General features: G+C 34.6%; 1 protein-coding gene and 1 long non-coding RNA gene across 3 annotated transcripts in view; both read right to left on the bottom strand.

The window, feature by feature from the left end:
- Nucleotides 1-1,075: 1,075 nt before the first annotated feature.
- Nucleotides 1,076-20,371, bottom strand: part of LOC107732062 (SRC kinase signaling inhibitor 1-like) — a 30,267-nt gene continuing 10,971 nt past the window's right edge. The window contains exons 4-17 of the mRNA XM_016543298.1: nucleotides 15,606-15,807; nucleotides 13,906-14,231; nucleotides 11,605-12,383; nucleotides 11,155-11,238; nucleotides 10,920-10,974; nucleotides 7,578-7,753; nucleotides 7,358-7,488; nucleotides 5,562-5,709; nucleotides 5,248-5,468; nucleotides 4,402-4,634; nucleotides 3,627-3,915; nucleotides 3,355-3,497; nucleotides 1,534-1,719; nucleotides 1,076-1,278 (exon numbers count right to left, since the gene is read on the bottom strand). Of these exons, the coding sequence (XP_016398784.1) occupies nucleotides 1,147-1,278; nucleotides 1,534-1,719; nucleotides 3,355-3,497; nucleotides 3,627-3,915; nucleotides 4,402-4,634; nucleotides 5,248-5,468; nucleotides 5,562-5,709; nucleotides 7,358-7,488; nucleotides 7,578-7,753; nucleotides 10,920-10,974; nucleotides 11,155-11,238; nucleotides 11,605-12,383; nucleotides 13,906-14,231; nucleotides 15,606-15,807 (3,105 nt within the window). The 3' untranslated portion in view covers nucleotides 1,076-1,146. The remainder of the gene's footprint in view (nucleotides 1,279-1,533; nucleotides 1,720-3,354; nucleotides 3,498-3,626; nucleotides 3,916-4,401; nucleotides 4,635-5,247; nucleotides 5,469-5,561; nucleotides 5,710-7,357; nucleotides 7,489-7,577; nucleotides 7,754-10,919; nucleotides 10,975-11,154; nucleotides 11,239-11,604; nucleotides 12,384-13,905; nucleotides 14,232-15,605; nucleotides 15,808-20,371) is intronic.
- LOC107732125 (uncharacterized) lies at nucleotides 8,949-11,684 on the bottom strand. Of its 2 annotated transcripts, none has more exons than XR_001638839.1 (4): nucleotides 11,605-11,684; nucleotides 11,155-11,238; nucleotides 10,934-10,974; nucleotides 8,949-9,022 (listed from the first exon to the last, which is right to left on the bottom strand). It is a non-coding gene; the product is annotated as an uncharacterized LOC107732125 (long non-coding RNA). The 2 variants fall into 2 exon arrangements; XR_001638840.1 differs by lacking the exon at nucleotides 8,949-9,022 and adding an exon at nucleotides 10,020-10,043.

Genomic DNA, 20,371 nt, shown 5'->3' with positions numbered 1-20,371 from the left:
AAGCTTGTTAAAATTGATTTGTTACCACAGTGTCACAACATTACTGAGAAGAGGCATTTTGGTTTAAGTTTTAGTAATTTTGCTATGTGCTTTTTGTCATTGTATTACATTTTTTTTATAATTTATATTAATATTTTTTTTTTTTTTTTTGCTTGATTGCTTGCTTTGAGAAAATGTGTGACTTTGCATACAAAATTATGAGGGATATCTTAAACTCCCAGTGTCTTGACCCTACCGGTTTTAAGTATGGAAGCTCATTTTCACCTAAGAGTAAAAATAAAACTAATCGTGAGAAATTTCAAATTAAGAAATATTCACATTGTGAAACATAAAATTAATAATAATAATAATAAAACATATTAGAAAATATAAAATTGTATTGCTTAATATTCTATAAGAGAGACATTTGTAATTGTGAGAAAATGTTTTATTTGTTAATATTTCATAATTTCATAATGTATATTATAATAGTGTATATTTATAATATTTATAATAATTTAGAATTACATTTATAATTATTACATTATTATTAATTACAAATAAATTATAATTATTAATACTGTAAATATGATCATCATTATACAGTATTTAATGGCTTAATACTTTATAATATAATATAATATAATATAATATTAAACTAAATTAAATTACTAATATTCAATTTAATGTTTATTTAATAATAACAATATTAAATTAAAAATTATTGTATAATATTTAATTGCTTAATGCTTAATTGCTTTATTTAATATTATATCAAATATATTAAATAAAGCAATTAAGTATTAAGAATGTAAATACTAAACAATAATAATATTTTATTTATTATTATATTATATTATTATAAAAATAATTTTTTTTAGAATCTATAAAATTTCTGAGGTGGAAACAGACTTTCACATATCACATATAACAAGTCAAGAAACATAAAAATGTTAGAAAAAACATGTTTAGTTCCCAATGTGCTTTTATAGCCGGGTTTCAATACCAGACCTCATTCAAGCCGTCTAATAACATGCAGTAGCACAGCCGGTTAAAGACTTGAAGAGATGACAGATTAATATGTTTTGTGCCAGAGTGCATTAGTAAGGTTCAGGAAAAACCTCAATGCCAGAAGTTATAGGGAGGCCTGAGAGGAAGGATTGGCAGTTAACACGTTACCTCTCTCCACAGAGAGTTGCTGATCCACTGGCCTGCCCTGTCAACACTGTTAGGAGTGACCTCAGCAGGGCTTTGGGCCTCAGCAGTGACCCTCAGTCTCACTGGGGCTCTCTGAAATGCCTGTTGTGTTGGTGTGTGTGGATTAGTGCATTGACATGTTTAGGTTTGGAGGAAAATTAACAACACATTATTGCCAAATCTGCGGTATTAAAATTTTGACAAAGCAAAAAAAATGCTTTCTTGTCCATTTACTGAATAACAGACCAATCAGGAATGAGTTAATGTACCTCAATGTCATCCTATATGTAGATACACACAACACATGGTGATAAGAATATTTTTTGTCCATCCGACAGCTGTATATCAGCTTTTTACCTCCAGCTCTGCCATTATCTTCTCATCTTCATCCTCATCTTCCTTCATCCCAGAAGCAGCGATGACCGGAGGTGTGGATGATGGTCGGGGCCCATCGGAAGTCGACGGACGTCTCAGTTTGACAGGAGGCGTCTGGGATTGAGTCGGTACTTCAGCCTCCTCTCTGTTCTCCATCTTCTCCAATTTCTACAAAAATAAGACGTGTATGAAAGAGCAACCTAATAAACATCTGCAGGCACAGCAAGATATGAAGCACGAGAAATATTAACAGCTGCAGCAAAGGAAATAAAGCTTTAATTTACAGTTAACAGCCAATCAAGTGCAAAGTACATATTCATTATTTTGTTATTTTGAATTTGTTACTAAGCTACTACTCCTTGAAATATAGTTCAATTATCACCAAACTGGTTCAGATGATAAGTTTATCAAACAGAAATGACTGAACAGAGTTTTGATATTCCTTTTTGTTCACAAGTTATGATGACGTAAATCTAATCATTTTGACCGAAAATTAGAATATATAGAAAAGAATACATGCTATATCTTGACAAAATTTCAATCTATCGAAATGAAAGTTGGTATACTTCATCAGCACTATGATCTGAGGGTACATGCCAAATTTGGGAACAACACCAACTACAAGTCATGAGATAAATCGTTAGAAGACAGAATCGTGATTCATATATGAATAGATTTTTACAGTGCACCTCTAGTTTTCTCTTCCTCTTCTCTAAAGCAGGTCAGCATGGCCTCACCCCCTTTGCTGCCTTTTCCCGAGGGCGGGGTTTATCTGGGTTTGTGATGTCACGAACCCGGGAAGTAACTTGCTGTAGTCCCTACCAGCCGCTTTTGTAGGCATTAAACTGTCAGAATTTTAAAAGACGATATCTCCGTTATCATTGAACTTTCAGCTTCGTAACTTTGCAGATATTGTTTATGTTCAAACAGCAACATTACACACTAACTAACGTTAAAAAAGTGAAATCGTAATCAACCACCCTTTTAAAAAGTTATGATGATGTGAGTCTAGTGATTTTTGACCCAAAATTAAAATGTATAGATGGAATAGATGCTATATCTTGGCAAAACTTAGATCTATTGAAACAAAACTTGGTACACTTCATCAGCACCATGATCTGAGGGTACATGCCAAATTTGGGAACAGCGCCAACTACAGGTCATGAGATCAGTAAGCGCTCAGTCAGCGTGTTTATCGAGTGAAAATCTGTGTTGAACGCCTCTCACACACATACTGGCGTGTAAAATCTAAGAATTTATTAGCCAATGGCTAATGTTAGACATTATTTAGTCGCCCAGAGTAAGATTTAGTCGCATATGCGAGTGATTTACTCGCAATTTAGAGGGTTGATATAGAAGAGAATAGATGCTGTATCTTGACAAAATTTGATCTATTGAAACAAAACTGGGCACACTTTAGCACATTAGCACTATGATCTGAGAGTACAAGCCAAATTTGGGAACAGCACCACCCTACAGGTCATGAGTTCCAAAATTGGCTATTTTTGCTCATAACTTTTGAAATGTCAGAAAATCATGAGCTTTTTGTGTTCCTTGGGTCATGCTGAATCCATTTATACTAATTTTGCCAGGATTGGATGAATGTTGCCTGTGATCCATTTTGAAATTTGTTGCAAACTATTCTATTTTTTAAATGCTTTAATGTATTCGCACAAAATTTGGTGCAAATAATCGACAGCATACCCTTAACGTGCCTGAAAAATTTAAAGACAGCGTCACCTAGCATTCAATAGATATAAGGCTTATTACAAAAATGCTTAACTTTTGAAAATTGTGGTTCACCTTCACACTCTTGTTTATGGTGATTACTTCTCCACTGCTGTTGGTCGTGAGCCCAAGGCCTGATGGGAAACTTCGTCGCGGAGGAGGAGGGGGTGGAGACTTGGACAGCTTCTCTGTACGATACCGTGGCACTGTCAAATCCCCTGATCAATCAATCAAATCAATCAATAAACCTATTCATTTGTCTAATGATCAGTCAAATCATAAAACAATATAGCCAAAATCACAAGGCAGTTTCTGTAGTTCTTGGCGCAATGATAATGAAACCTCACCTGAACCCCTGCGTGGGATGCCGTCTTTGCTGGGTGGTTTTGGTGGGGTTTTGCTGGGCTGATGTTCAGGTGTTAAGCTAGGAGTAGAAGATGTTGAGCCGTGCGCTGGGAGGGAGGACAGCTGGGGTTTTGGCGGTACAGCCGGTTTCGTGATCTGCTTGGCGGCAAAGTCCAGATCTGGAATGGCCTTCATCAGCTCAGCTTGAGTTTCCTCCAGCAGACGATTGATGTCTTGAGCGCTGAACTGAGTCAAACTGGCTCTCTTCTCCTCCCAGTCTCGCTCTGCAGCCTAAAGACACACACCCACATGTGTTATCACACAGAGGTTCCCAAACTTTAAATAATTCTCAACCAGGGATGTGATGCATGTTTTTAGAGTGCCAGGTTTTGGAGAGAGGAAAAGGCTAAAGTTAGCAAAACGATTAAAACCTTTTAAAATTGTAATATTAATGTAAAAGAAAAAGTTACATTTATTTGATTATATTTATAGTACTTTTAAAACTGTCAGGTCTGGAAATGAACAAAAAAAAAAAACAGTCCAACCTTAAAAGATTTATAATATTGTATACCATATATTTTTATAATAAATCATTTTTATTATAATTGTTGCTGTTATTATTAATAATAATAATAATACATTATTATTATTGTTATTATTATTATTATTGTTGTATTTAAACCCTCAAAAACACTTGTCTGCCAGCCTTCGGTAAAAATTCACATCCTTTCTGACATCCGTGAAAACACACATATGAAAAATAAGTGTGTTCATTACCAGTCGGACCTCCACAGACACTCCTTTGTCAGATTCTCTGCGTGCGGGAAGGTCTTCCAAGCCGCTGGTCTTTATTGGACCTGCGGAGGTGCCGTCCAGTTCAGGCATGATGGGATCTGTTGCCCTGGCTCCTGCCAGCCAGTTACCCAGCGTGGTGCTGCCAGGAATACCACCGATGCTCATACTGGCACCAAGAGTGGAGCCGAGCACGTTAGATAGACTAGTGGTGCCTCCTAAAATCAATAAATCAATGAATAAGTTATCCAGCGTGCACAAACCAATAAATGTTCCCAAAGCTTGTTTTGTAAATATATCAGTTAAAGGAATAATTCACCATTAAAATGTGCTGTAAATGTACTCACCCTTATGCCATCCAATATGTAGATGAGTTTGTTTCTTTATCAGAACAGATTTGGAGAAATATAGCATTACATCACTTGCTCACCAGTGGATCCTCTGCAGTGAATAGGTGCCGTCAGAATGAGAGTCCAAACAGCTGATAAAAACACAATCCACACCACTCCAGTCCATCAATTATTATTATATGTTTCTTATAAACACGCAGCTTTTCTCTTCATAAGATGTTAATTGATGGACTGGAGTGGTGTGGATTACTTGTGATGTTTTTATCAGCTGTTTGGACTCTCATTCTGACGGCACCTATTCACTGCAGAGGATCCACTGGTGAGCAAGTGATGTAATGCTACATTTCTCCAAATTTGTTCTGATGAAGAAACAAACTCATTGACATCTTTGTTGACCGGAGGGTGAGTTAATTTTCATTTTTAGGTGAACTACTCCTTAAATTATTCAAAATGTCAAATAGAATGTAAAACTGGTGTTTACCTATACTAGAAGCACTCGTCAGGCCAGGATTTGTGGTATTAGTGCCCAGGGAGGCAGAAAGAGAGGCAGTGGCTGATAAGGTGCCCCCGAGGTCGGGCAGATTTAGAGAAGGGCTGTTGAGAATATCTAGATCAGAGCTCCTGCTGAAGTCAGTGTCACTCACGCTGGAAACTGAACTACTGAAGTCATCGGGTGTCCTCCACACACCTTCTGATACCTGCCTGTACACAAACACACACGGAGGAATGCTTTAGGCATGGCAGTAGAGAACGTATCCGAACAGGAGTGAATGGGTACGTGTTTGTGTGCATTACCTTCGTAGTAGAGCGAGTGTGTTGGTGATGTTTCTGCAGCGCTTCAACAGGGCCTCCAGTCTGAGCGGTTCCTCTTTCAGAAACTTGACGGCTTCCACCTCCACCCTCAACACCACACGCATCTTACTTTGTAAAGTGGGGAACTGATCTAAACACATAAATTGTAGAACATAATACATAGGATTAGCTTATAGTTGAATTATAGAGATTTCCACATTTTCCAAAAAAAAACATGTTGCCTACAGAACACTGCACAAAACAACTATGCACTATTTATGTACTGACCAAAGGTGCAACATCGCTACTGTGCAGTGATTACAGAGCAAGACCAATGTAGTCCAATTAAAAGCGAATGAGTCTCATAAAGCCTTTTTTTTGTGAATTAAATTTATTTCACGTAACCAAAGCAGTTTGATTCCTAAACAAATGTCTCTAATGAGACGATTCTTTTTAGTGGATCAAAACATATAACACTACCAGTGTAATCCAACTCCTAAAAGAATGATACTTATAAACTGGCTCTTTTTAGTGAATCAAAAGCATACAGTGCAACTTGTATATTTCAACTCCTGAATGAATCATTTTTAAGATCTGGATCTTTTAGTAAATCAAAACCATTCAGCTCAACCAGTGTAGTTCGACTGCTGAAGGAATGTTCTGTTTAGTGAATCAAAAATAAATAGCACAATCGGTGTAGTCTGACTCTTTAAACGAGAAATGGCTCTTACGAGTCATTAATTTAATTTAATTTAATTTAATTTAAATTTTTAGTGAATTAAAAAACATACAGCACAATAAGTTTAGTCCGGTTCCTAAATGAATTACTTTTGAGCCAGTTAATTTTAGTGAATAAAAAAAAAAAAAAAAACATACAGCACGATCAGTGAAGTCTGATTCCTGAACTAATGACTCTCGTAAGTTGGTTCTTTTTAGTGAATCAAAAAACATACAGCACAACCAGTATCGTTCGACTCATGAACAAATGACTCTTAGGAGTTGGCTCTTTTTAGAGAATCAAAAACATACAGCACAACAAGTGTAGCCCGATTCCTGAAAGAATGACTCTTATGAGTCGGTTCTTTTTAATGAATCAAAAACATACAGCACAAGTTTAGTCCTATTCCTGAATTAATGACTTTTAGAAGCCAGTTAAGTTTAGTGAATCTAAAAACACAGCACGTTCAGTGAGGTCTGATTCCTGAACTAATGACTCTTGTAAGTCAGTTCTTTTTGTGAATCAAGAACATACAACACAACCAGTATAGTTCGACCTAATGAAAAATGACTCTTAGGATTCAGCTCTTTTCAGAGAATCAAAAACATACAGTACAACAAGTATAGTCCGATTCCTGAAGGAATGACTCTTATGAGTCGGTTCTTTTTAATGAATCAAAAACAGAGTACAGCACAACCAGTGTAATCTGACCAGCCCTTTATAGTGAATCACAAACGTACAATGCAATCAGTATAGTCTGACTCATGAACGTTTCTTTGTAGTGAATCAAAAATGTATACAGCTCAACTAGTGCAATCCGAATCCTGAATGAATGACTCTAATTAGCCTGTTCTTTTTTAGAGAATCAATAGTTACAGACTAAGCTGTTCATTACAACTGTACATTACAAATTTTGTGTAAACAAACAAACCAACTATCATCTGATGATGTATTATTATTATTATCTATCTATTTATTTATTTTAAATAATCATTCCTTAAAGTTTTAAAATAATCATTAATGGTCAGAAGCATGAACACATGATACTGTGTGCAGATTCCTTTCTTTATCATTCACTCACTCTTGAGGTCAGTGACGGTCTCTCCCAGTCTCCTGAGCTCCAGACTCTTCTGTTCTATTTCCTGTTCGGTCACCAGGTGATGGTTAAGCCCCGCCCCCGTCCTCATCTCCTCCACTGAGCGCTCGAGATCGCTGGAAACACATCACATCCAACACAAACCATATGCGGCACAGTTTTTCAGCATGTGTTCTCATTCAGAGGCGTAAGTGCTTTAGCTCACTGTAGTTGTTGTATAATAAGTTCTTCTTCATTAAGGTAGCGCAGCCTCTCCTCCTCAACAAGAAGACGCTGCCGCTGTAATGGATCTTCTTGTGTGCGAGACGCCTCGATCAGACACATCCCCAGATCAGACTCCGTCTGTCTCAGTAACGCCTGAACAGAGTCCTGATTCTGCAACTGTGAGACACACAGATATACAAACCTGGATATATGAATACAATATTGCTAGATATGAACTGAAAGAATAGATACATTCAAATGCAATTATATTTTTCATACAGTACGCATTTCCCATGCAATTGGCTGTCAAGCTCCAAAACCATAAAAATGTATTATTTATGTGTTATTTCCCCAGTCTTCTGAAGCCATTTCATAGCTTTGTGTGAATAAAATGACTTATTTCTTTAAGGCATTATTTATAATCATTTTACCCCAATGAATATGTCATAAGTTAAAAGTTTTGCTATTCATCAAGCAATATTTTTTCATTCCCACATGTGCACAAGATTAAATACACAGCAAAAAAAAAAAAGGAATATACTTTATTTGTTTTCTAAACCTTCCAGCTGAAATATAAAATATTACCAGTTAACTGTTCCCAAAATAATACACACTAGTGCACAATAAATTATAATAAATAAACAATATATAAAAATACATATTATTATAATATAATAATAACAATAAGAAGAAATAATATCTCATATTTATTAATTATAAATTATATATTTAATATACTATGTAAATTCTATATAATATATACATTTTATATATTTTATAAATTAATACATATTAGCATATATATGTAAACAAATGTATTTCATATTAATTTATTATAAATTTCAAATAAAATTTATTTAGTAATAAATAAATAATTCAAATGAATAAGAATACAATATGTCAGAGTTGATATACATCATAATATCTATCTATATAAATACACAGCAGTTTTTAGAACTTGCATGAGGCTTACAAATGCACAAAAAACACACACACACACAACTAGCGCAGCATTATTTATAATCATTTTCCCCCAATGAATATGTCATAAGTTAAAAGTTTTGCTATTCATCAAGCAATATTTTTTCATTCCCACATGTGCACAAGATTAAATACACAGCAAAAAAAAAAAAGGAATATACTTTATTTGTTTTCTAAACCTTCCAGCTGAAATATAAAATATTACCAGTTAACTGTTCCCAAAATAATACACACTAGTGCACAATAAATTATAATAAATAAACAATATATAAAAATACATATTATTATAATATAATAATAACAATAAGAAGAAATAATATCTCATATTTATTAATTATAAATTATATATTTAATATACTATGTAAATTCTATATAATATAATTTGGAAACGGGACATTGCTATTGGCTGAGAGGCTGCAGTGGGAGGAGGCGGCATCAGGGCCAGAGGAGCAGACGGCGATGACACTAACAATCCACAGGAGCAGAAGTCATACATAAAACATTTAACTCATATAAAAACACATGCAATTTCATTTCAAATGCGTAATAGTGAAATCTGATCATCCATAAGCCTGTTAGTCATCTATTTAAATCTCTCTGAAAATGTCTCATTTCCATTTTAAGCACAAAAAAACAACAAAAGGCTTCTGATTCTGTCTTGATTTGTACATTGTGAGTCACATCCAAAAACAAGCCCAACACAACTCAGTACATCTACAGTACGTTGTATATTCATGCAACATACATTCAAATTCAGATCCTTATGTTTGCATATACATTCACACTGTTAGAATCTCAGAAACAGACTCTGATGTCCTTATTAGGTTCTTTTAGGAACTGGAAAAGGAAGACAAACATTCTAGTACACTGACATTCAAGTGTTAGTGGGAATTTCCATACAACAAAAACATTCGGGAAGAATCCATAGGACAGACATATATATATATCCAGTGCCTATAAACGCGGACTCCTCATTGGACTTTTCGTCCTTATTAGGTTCTTTTAGGAACTGGAAAAGGAAGACAAACATTCTAGTACACTGACATTCAAGTGTTAGTGGGAATTTCCATACAACAAAAACATTCGGGAAGAATCCATAGGACAGACATATATATATATCCAGTGCCTATAAAAGCAAACTCCTCATTGGACTTTTCGTGCTCCATGAATCATTATGTATTTAACTCAGGATTTTGCCATTTATCAACACAAAGTGCTCTGCAGTCTTCAATAATACATATCAAATTAATGAAATGTAAAAGTCAAAGGAGGTGAATACTTTTTATAGACACTGTATATACATAAAGAGATGGTTTTCAAACTCCAGGATCTGAGATCCCTCAATACAAACATTCTGTACACAAAATTGCAATGCACAAATCGCAATGCAACACAATCTGTAATGCAACACACGTAGGGGAAACCGAGAAAGGGACAGACAACCAGACACAAAGTAATATACCTTTTTGTTTTCTAAACCTTCCAGCTGAAATATAAAATATCACCAGTTAACTGTCCATTAACATAACATAAATAATATAATATAATATAATATAATATAATATAATATAATATAATATAATATAATATAATATAATATAATATAAGTTTATTATTAACATGCACATCTGACATGAATTAGCACATTGTGATGTGTCTGTGGCATTAGCAAGAATTCTGTTCATGTTAATTTACATTACTGACACTCAAATCATGAACTCAGTCATGGACTACAGCCGTAAATCACAAACCAACATTAGCTAATGTAAACCAATCCAAATGAGCTTCATTTTAAGATCATACTGCAGTCCTCGAGGACTTGGCCTGCCTGCTTCTATCATTTAGACAAACATCCTTCAGTGCGGCACGCAGTCGTGTCTTATTATCACCATGCATGATTCACTCATTTAATGACCTGTTAATTGATACGCCTACTCTGCATCACTTAATTGTTCTTGTGAACATAATTAGTTTAGTAACAGCTATTCTGAAGCACAAACAGTTCAGGCTTTGTTGGAACATCACCGTCACCTCTTCATATCAATACGATTATTTTATTAACCTCTTGTATTAATATGTTCAAGCATGAATTACATGGGCCTATGATTAATTGTATTCATTTTGATTGTGTTTGTTAGTATGGTAGTTTCTAGATAATGCGGACAAAACTACAGGGGACAACACAATTTGTCATTCATGTTTATTATATATCCATCAGAAAGGGTGTATTTAAAGCTTTTTCCATCAACTAGGTTTTTAAATGTGACAATCTGTAGTGCATGTAATAAAATGTCTTCATATTTTAAACTTTTTTAACAATATTTCCCAGAAATGCTTAAGCTGCATTCAAACACACTTAAACCGTATGGTACTCACTCTCCGGTGCAGAACAGTCACTCGCTGTTTCTGCTTTCTCACTGCAAGACAAACACAGGAAACATGAAGGACAAACTCCATTTACATGCTAATATATGATGCATGGATGTGCATTATTAAAAATAGCATTAAAATGAATGTTGAGAGATCCAAAAGTCATTCAAAATTTCAGGTTTAATAGTGATATTCAATAGTATTGGACTGAAGTGGAGATTTCTTACGGGCTGTCTGGTCCTCGGGTCAAAACACTCTGAACCAGTCCGGTTAAACTGGCTATCTGCTTCTCCATGGCCTCCATTCGCTCTCTAAAAACACAAAATACCATTACACACATACAAACAACATGCTCTCGCAAAACTTTAGTGTTCATCCAAAAAATGCAGAGAATGTGTACATTCTCTCATACTACTAAATAAAATATATATAATAAAAATTAGGACTGTCAAACAATAACCAAAATAAAGGTTTGTGTTTACATAATGAATGTGTGTGTACTGTGTACATTTAATTCTACCGTCAAATTTTTGGTTACCGACATTCTTCAAAATATCTTCTTTTGTGCTCAACAGAAGAAAGAAACAGGCTTGGAACAACATGAGAGTGAGTAAATGATGACAGAATTTTAATTTTTGGATGAACTATCCCTTTAAGGAGAGAAAACCTGGTCTCACCTGGTCTCTCCGTTACCAGGTAATGTTGAGCCGTACACTGGCACCGGCCCTCCATCTCCTCCGGGGCCCCCAAGCATGCATATCTGTTCTAGAGGTGGCCCTCCTGGACGATTCTTGGGACTCTCTATGTACACAGTGCCATCTTTACGAAACCCATGTCTCCCAGGGGACCCTCGTCCCGGGTGGCTCCCATACGGATCCCTGCCATCAGACAGTTTTTGAGGCGAGGCTGGAGGTAAGGTGCGGAAACCCATCGTAGCATATGGATCTGCGTATATAGGACCGCCAGGCCTGTAGAGGGCGCCCTCGAGCTCACATTGCAATGCCGCAGCGGGGTAGCCACCAATAGAGCGCACAGATCCGCGGCGGTATGCCAGAGCCTGCGGCGAAGCCACGCTGAGCCGAGGATCCTGGACTAGCGAATAAGGGTCTGCGTATATCGCTTCATTTTTTAGCAACACCACGCTCTTCGAGGACGATGCAATTTCCTCGTCCGGTTTCACATCACGCCGTTCTAGAATGGCACTTGGGGAGGGGCAAAATGATGGATGGGTGTGGCCAGACTGATGGGTGGCGTGGCCTCCGGGGTGGGCGTGGTGTTGCTGATAGGGGTGGAGCTGAGGCGACGGATGGGGTCCGGCGTAAGAGGAAGGACGCCCACCCATGTAAGAAAGACGCGATTGCGAGCGTGACGGAGATCCAGAGGGAGGAGAGGAAGACGGGAGTGTGTTTAAACGCTGCGTGGGAGACGATTCCCTCGAGGTGTACACCAGCTCTCTCTGGAGGAGTTAGAGAGAAAGAGAGAGAGGAAGAAGTCGGGAGAAGTTAAATGCACATGACATATGACAAGAAAGATTCATAGTATAAGAAGAGAATCGCGCTATTGCATGTTTTCTGTCATTTACACACACAATATAGATTTGAGGAAGGGATAGGATGTGTTCTTCATTATTATCATCTAGTAGGTGAAACTATGCTGTAAAATGACAGAAAAACAATGTAAAATTTCTTAAAGCCTGGAAATAGTTTAACTGTGCACAACAATTTAAAAGTTTGGGGTCGGTAAATATTGTATGTTTTAGAAAAGACTCTTTTGCTCACCAAGGCTGCATTAATTTGTTAAAAAATACAGTAAAAACTGAAATATTGTGAAAAATTATTACAATTTAACATAACTGTTTTCTATATGAATATATTTTAAAAAGTAATTTATTCCTGTGATCAAAGCTGAATTTTCAGCATCATTACGCCAGTCTTTAGTGTCACATGATCCTTCAGAAATCATTCTAATATACTGATTTGCTGCTCAAGAAACATTTATTATTATCAATGTTGAAAACAGTTGTGCTGCTTCATATTTTTGTGGAAACCATGAGATATTTTCTAAATTCTTTAATCAATAGAATGTTCAAAAGAACAGCATTCATTTGAAACAGAAATCTTTGCAACATTAAATATTTTTTTATCAATTTAATGCATCCTTGCTGAATAAAAATATTCATTTATTTCCAAAAATAAACATAAATAAAAAACATCTTACTGAACCCAAACTTTTGATTGGTAGTATAAGTTCTTATGTAACGGGGGGAAAAACATATAATATTTCAAAAATTTCATGCGTACAAGAAAATACACATAATTTTGTTTTTAAGGTAAGAAATTATATGAATCACCTTACTTTTTAGTGAATTTATATTATTTAAAAAATTTTATTTTACTGTAAAATAGTGTACAAATGGTATTGTAAGGTAAAAAGCATGAATTATCTTTGCACAAATTATAATTTATGGAGAAAAAGTATGAAACACTTTACAATTTATAGTGAATTTATACTATATAACACACACACACACACAATTACATATATATATAATGATGTGAATTTACATTATATTTAACAAAATGTTATTTTACTGTAAAAGAGTGTAAAAATTTTATTTTATGGAAAAAAGCATTATCTTTTTCCATTATCTTAATTATCTTTGTATAAATTATAATTTAGGGAGGAAATGTATATCTGAAATGATAATGCATGTGCTTTTACAGTAAAACAGTAAAATTATATTTTATTCAATGTATGAACTACTGTACAATTTAAAGTGAAAAACAAGAGAGCATAATCCATCCGATTATTATTTTATTATTAATTTAAATAATTTATGAATAATTATTTACAAATTGGAATAATACAATAGTTATGTTTCTTTTTTGTTATTAGTTACTGACATAGAGATGTTTTATTTGACATAAAATTATTAAATGATGATTAAATATGTGTTACACAGCTATGTGTCGACTCACCCGCAGGTCTCCGTTGGCGATGTGTGTGTGGTGTACGGGGTGGGCCGTGTGTTGAGCATTGTAGTGTGTGTCTCGAATCGGAGCCTCTCTGCAGTAAATCTTGATGAGACACCGGTCGTGGATGTCACGAGGGTCCTCCAGCTCGTAGAAGATGTTGCGTGCCTCGTCCTTGATGAGCAGAGCCGTGCCGGGCGAACGCAACGCACCCATCGTCAGTTTCTGAGGGAACATGTGCACGAGGAGGGCGTGAAGCGTCTCCATGCTGGTCAGCTCATGAGTGATGTGCACCCGCCGCGTCTCATCACCGAACTGCAAGAACAACACCGCTAGAAAGACACAAAAAAATTATTCAGTTGATATTTGATATGCAATACAACAGAAAAATGGTATGAAAGTGGAGTGATACAAACAGTGAAACATTCTCTTGCAGCTATACAAAATATTGAACGCTGCTTGTCCAATCAAATTAGTGAACCAGAACTAACTGTATATAATTGATTTAGTCAGACTCAGTCTGAATGGTTGCGTAAGTGCTAAGAGTGTAAAAACACCCAGAACATTCACTGAAATTATGCTGCAAAATTGACTCATGCAGGGAAATAAATCTATATTTCTGTAGATGCTTCACTTACACTACATTCAAAGTACCTATTTTTATCAGTTCATGCACTCTCTGGGAATCAAACCCATTACACTGACGTTGCTAGCGCAGTAATCTAAGGTTTGAGCTTCATGAATGTATAAAATGAATGTAGATGCATTTCAATATGGCAAATTTCTATAAATATTTTTTAAATTAATAATTTTATTCGGCAAAGATGCATTAAACTGATCAAAGGTGACAGTATGAATATTTATCATTTAAAAAAATATTTGTCTTTTTCAAATAAATGCAGTTCTTTTGAACTTTTGTATTCATCAAAGAATCCGGAAAATCACAGTTTCTACAAAATATTAAGCAGAAATCAGTTTTCAACATTGATAATAATAAGAAATGTTTCTTGAGCAGCAAATCAGCATATTAGAATGATTTCTTAAGGATCATTTGACATTGAAGACTACAGTAATGATGCTGAAAATTCAGCTTTACATCACAGGAATAAATTACATTTTACAAAATATTCAGATAGAAAACTGTTATTTGAAATAAGAAAAAGTATTTCACAATATATCCGTTTTTACTGTATTTTTGATTAAATAAATGCAGTCATTGAGAGCATAAATGTCTTCTTACAACCCTAAAATTTTTGAAACATACAATAAAAAGGTATTTACTTAAAAAGGGTTAGTTCACCCAAAAATTAAAATTTCCTAGGTGTATATGACTTTCTTCTTTCAGACGAATCCAGTCGGAGTTATATTAAAAATTGTCTTTGATCTTTCAAGCTGTTTAATGCCACTCAGCGAGTGTTGCATGCATCAGTCCAAAAGCACTTAATTAAAAAGCGCCCATCCATAAAAAAAAGTGTCTCACACGGCTCTTTTGAATACGCACCCTCTAGCGGCGAAAAATTACATATTGTGCCTTTAATAGCTAATATAGTAAGTATTTATACTTACAATTAAATTTAGTAGACAAAATGTTTAGGTTTTAAACCATTCAGTTTGGTAAATGGCAGAAATAAATGAAATGGTGCACGAAAGCTTGACTAACACTAAAAGTAGAAATAGAATGCCACAGAAGTGTTGATGTGTCATACCTGGCGCTCTCAGTTTAGCCTGGCTGGGCGATCGTGCCAGTGGAAGACTCTGTCTGAGGATGTTGGAGCGACTGAAGCCCAGCGGCAGCTCAGCATCGGCCATACTTTCCAAATTCTCCGCAGACGCATAACACATTCGCCCTCCTACCTGCTCGCCCAGCGACTGCTGCTGCAGCCCTGCAGCGCCGCGTGGAGTCCGCGCCTGCAGGAGACAGACGGAGACAGACAGAGACAGACGGATCAGTGTGTGTGTGTGTGTGTGAGGGATCGAGGGAGGGAACGCTCTCTAATCGCCCGTATTGCAGAAGTAGCAGTTTTGCAAGGGTAATGAAACCCTGTGATGGGAAGGCAAAAGAGCGCCTAGGGAAAATTAGGATGTGTGTGTGGGTCTCCAAAGTTCTGAAAGGAAACCCATGCAGGCTAAAACATTCTCAAATCATGCTGATAACATGATCATGTCAGCTCGACTGCTGCTGTCGCTGAAGCAAAAGAAGACAAACCACGTAAGACATCCTCAAATTCATTCATTTAAAGTGTTACACTATTGTTAACAAATTTGATGTCAGTAAGGTTTTTGAAAGGTCTGTTATGCTCATCAAGGATGCAGTTATTTGATTAAAAAATATATATAGTAAAAGTGGTATTGTGAAATATTTTATATGGTAGTATTGTGAAATGTTTCATTTTAAAATTAAATGTTTTTTATTTGATAGTTTAAAATTTAATTTATTCCTGTGATCAAAGCTGAATTTTCAGCATCATTACTCCAGTCTTCAGTGTCTCATGATCCTTCAGAAATCATTCTAATATGCTGATTTGCTGCTTAAGAAACATTTTATTATTATAAGTGTTGAAAACAGTTGTGCTGCTTCATATTTTTGTGGAAACTGATAAATTTTGTATTCTTTGATAAATAGAAAGTTCAAAAGAACAACATCTATTTGAAATAGAAATCTTTTGTAACATTATAAATGTCTTAAATGTCATTTTTGATCAAATAAATGCACCCTTCCTGAATAAAAATATTAATTTAAATTATATATAATAAAAAAAATCGACCTGACCCCAAACATTTGAAAAGTAGTGCATGTATTGACAAAGAAAAATCTGTTTAAAATACCCATTCAAAATATATTTTCAAATATTTCAATCAATATTTTTAATCACCATAATTAAAAATAGAGCTAAATTTGAAATGTATAAAAAGTCAGTATGATGTTCGAAAGGTTTCCTAAACAACAAACCAAAATGTCAAACCATTTATCAGACAGAGGAAAACTACATGCAAACACTTTTCAAAGGGAAACTTTTCTACTCACACCAATATCTGCTCTCTTTAAATCTCAGTACAGCACATGTGGATGTCAGAGATGTGGCAGTGTGTAGAAGAAAATCTTTCTTAACCTGACCACACTGCACCTCTAATACGTTTTGATTGACATGTATTCTAGCCAATCAGAATGCGTGAAGGCTTGATGGACAGGACAGATGTTTGCAGCTGTGCCCCTCCATGCTAAATTCCACGGGTGTTAACAGTCCTGGAATACCGTTCTAGTGAGATTTGTAATCAGGAATGTGCTGTAAGTTTAAAACATTTAATTACAAACCAAATAAAGTGAACAGTTTGGCAATATATTGCAGTTAGATGCAGAAATCTAGTGAGAAGCGCAGCATCATTGATTCTGGCATCGGTCTCTGTGGGCTACAGGTTAACAGCTTCACAATAAGTAATAAATACATTAATTAGCATGACAGCATCAACACGACAGTGCTTATGATAGAGAAGTGTGGCCGTGTGTTTTTGTGGCCAGAGAGGGAGCTTTGCTATTGACTTGACAACAACAAGGGAGTGTGTAAAGTGTAAATTTGTGTATATTTATTGTTATTGAGTTATATAAATACACACACACACACACACGTGTTATTTTGGTATCACTGAGATGTATAGTTTTTATTCATATTTTGACTTTAGTTATTTTTAGTTATTTTTATATATTATGTATTAATTTTAATTAAGTTTTAGTGGTTGTTGTTTGGTTCCGTCATTTTTATTAGTTTTTCTTTTTTAAATGTCAGTATAGTTTTTATTCACTATATTTCAGTTTTAGTTATTTTAACTAAATAACAATGAAAAATGTTGTAGCTGAAAAGCACTTTATGCTTTTATGTTTTTTGTTAGTTAATTATAATAACCCTGACCCTTAATTATAATAACCCTGTTTTGTTTTTTGATCTATATAATTTTTATTAATTTTTATTTCAGTTTTAGTTATTTTAGTGTCAAGTTAAACTAAATGACAATGAAAAATTTTGTAGCTGAGATCAAATATTTTAAGGCTTTTTTATATTTTATTTTATTTTGGTTAAAATCTATTTTTTATGTTTTTTAGTTATTTATAATTCCGTTTTTTTTTATTAGCCTATAGTTGTTTTGTTTGTTTTATAGATTTTTTATTAATTTGTATTTCAGTTTGAGTTATTTTACTACGTCACATTAAAATTGAAAAATGTTGTGAAGTGAAATGAGAAATTTTACTGGAATAAAATAAGTTTAAGTTTTTATATTTTATTTTAGAGAAAATTAAAAAAAAATATTAATTTGGGTTTAATTTTAGTTTTAGTTAACTATAATAAGCCTAACACACATAACTGTCTTATTTTTATTAGTTTTTAATTTCTATAAAGTTTTTATTAATTTTTATTTCAGTTTTAGTTTCAGTTATGTTCGTGCATCAAGTTAAACTTAACTATTACCTATAATAGTTATAGGTAATAGAGAAAGGAAAACTTGAAATCGCATCATATGACCCCTTTAATATAAAGATATTTTCTTATGCTCACCAAGGCTACATTTATTTGATAAAAAATATACAGTAAAAACAGTGACACATTATTACAATTGAAAATAACTGTTTTCTATGTTAATATATAGGCCTATTAAAAATGTAATTTCTTCCTGCATGACAAAGCTTCAAAATAACATTAGTTTGAAACTGAAATTTTTCATATCACTTTAATGCATTCTTGTTGAATAAAAATATTACACATCACACGCCTGAATTTCTTGCATTTTTTCGTGTTCAACCAACAGAAAATAAGACGTGTACCAGTTTTATATTATATAACATTTAAATTAAATTCTGATTTTTTAAAATTATATTTTAGCTAACGTTTTAAGTTTATGCAAGCTCCACAACAAAGCAATTCTTTATTTATTTAGCATTATTTATTATTTACTGAGAGCAAAAGAAACAGAAGGACTGAAAAACTTTGTCACGCTCTAATTATTACCCATAATGCTCACATATACTATTCAGGATGAGTTACATTTATCCAAACTGACTATTCAGACTCTTACATTGTTGCAAAAATGTTTTATTTAAGATAAATGTCCTTATTCTAAAATAAACTCTTTCTATTCACACAAAAAATCCTGAAGTAGTATAATGGTTTCCCCAAAAATACTAAGCAGCGCATTAATGCAACTGTTTTCAACATTGATAATAATAAGAAGTGTTTCTTGAGCAGCAAATCAGCATATTAGAATGATTTCTGAAGGATCATGTGACACTGAGCAATGATGCTGAAAATTTAGCTTTACATCACAGGAATAAATTACATTTCAAAACCTACTCAAATATAAATCAGATATTTTAAATTGTAATAATATTTCATATTTTGACTGTGTTTTTGATCAAATAAATGCAGCCTTAGTGACCATAAGAGACTTTTTAGAGCATAAGAGACATTTAAAAAAAAATAAAAAAAAATCTTTGAACAGTAGTGTAGGCTATCTTACCGGTTAAAGCAACCCCGACTAACACTGGTTCCATTTGAAAATATTTTATGGGATTTTTACCTTTAACAGGATTGGACACTTGAGGACTGGAAACAATTTAGAGAAGAGGGATTCAGGGATCAACAGTGCAATCTGTCGAGGCCCGACGACTGGCTCCTTGAGCGAGACACTTAACTCCAGGACGCTTCAGGGCAGGACTGTCCCAGCTATAAATGCATTTTTAATCGCCCAGTATGAAGTGTCTAAATGGCAACTAATTATAAATTGCTGAATTTTTCACATAATCTATTCATTATTGATATCCATTATTAATATTCAGACCTAATATACCCATGTGAGGAAATCCAACAGCGATGAATGTATCTGTTTCTGCGCATTGGACTGTTCTCTTGTAGTCCAGCGTGCCGCGAGCTCATCGGTACACCTGGGGCCAATTTAACCAAAGTGAGACGTGCGTTTCCACATGCCAGAAGTTGTCAAAGAGCTTCCAGTCTAGGTTAACCAGGCGGTTTTACTTTCCTGTCTTTGGAAATGTCCCGTTTTACAAAATGTTCATAACGATACATTGCAAAAAAAAAAAAAAAGAAAGAAAGAAAAACAACCTGCACTGCTTACCAAAGCAAATGTGTAGTGATTATTTTTACCAACAGCGGACGCTGCGAGATTGGCGCCAATTCAGCCATGAAGAACAGTGTTGCCAAGTCCGCGGTTTTCCCGCGGAATTAGGCTACTTTAACGGGGTCATATGATGCGATTTCAATTTTTCCTTTCTCTTTGGAGTGTTACAAGCTCTTGGTGCATAAAGAAGATCTGTAAAGTTGCAAAGACTAAAGTCTGAAATCCAAAGAGATATTCTTTATAAAAGTTAAGAGTCAGCCACGCCTACCTAAAACGGCTCGTTCTAACACACCCCCACATACCTACGTCACGATCTGGGAAAATTTGCATAACGCCGCCCAAATGTTAA

This window comes from Sinocyclocheilus rhinocerous, unplaced genomic scaffold (assembly GCF_001515625.1).
Source record: "Sinocyclocheilus rhinocerous isolate Xijiao unplaced genomic scaffold, SAMN03320098_v1.1 scaffold97, whole genome shotgun sequence".
Lineage (NCBI taxonomy): Eukaryota > Metazoa > Chordata > Actinopteri > Cypriniformes > Cyprinidae > Sinocyclocheilus > Sinocyclocheilus rhinocerous.
The sequence above is the reverse complement of the archived record's forward strand: the minus strand, read 5'-3'. Positions and strand labels throughout refer to the sequence as shown.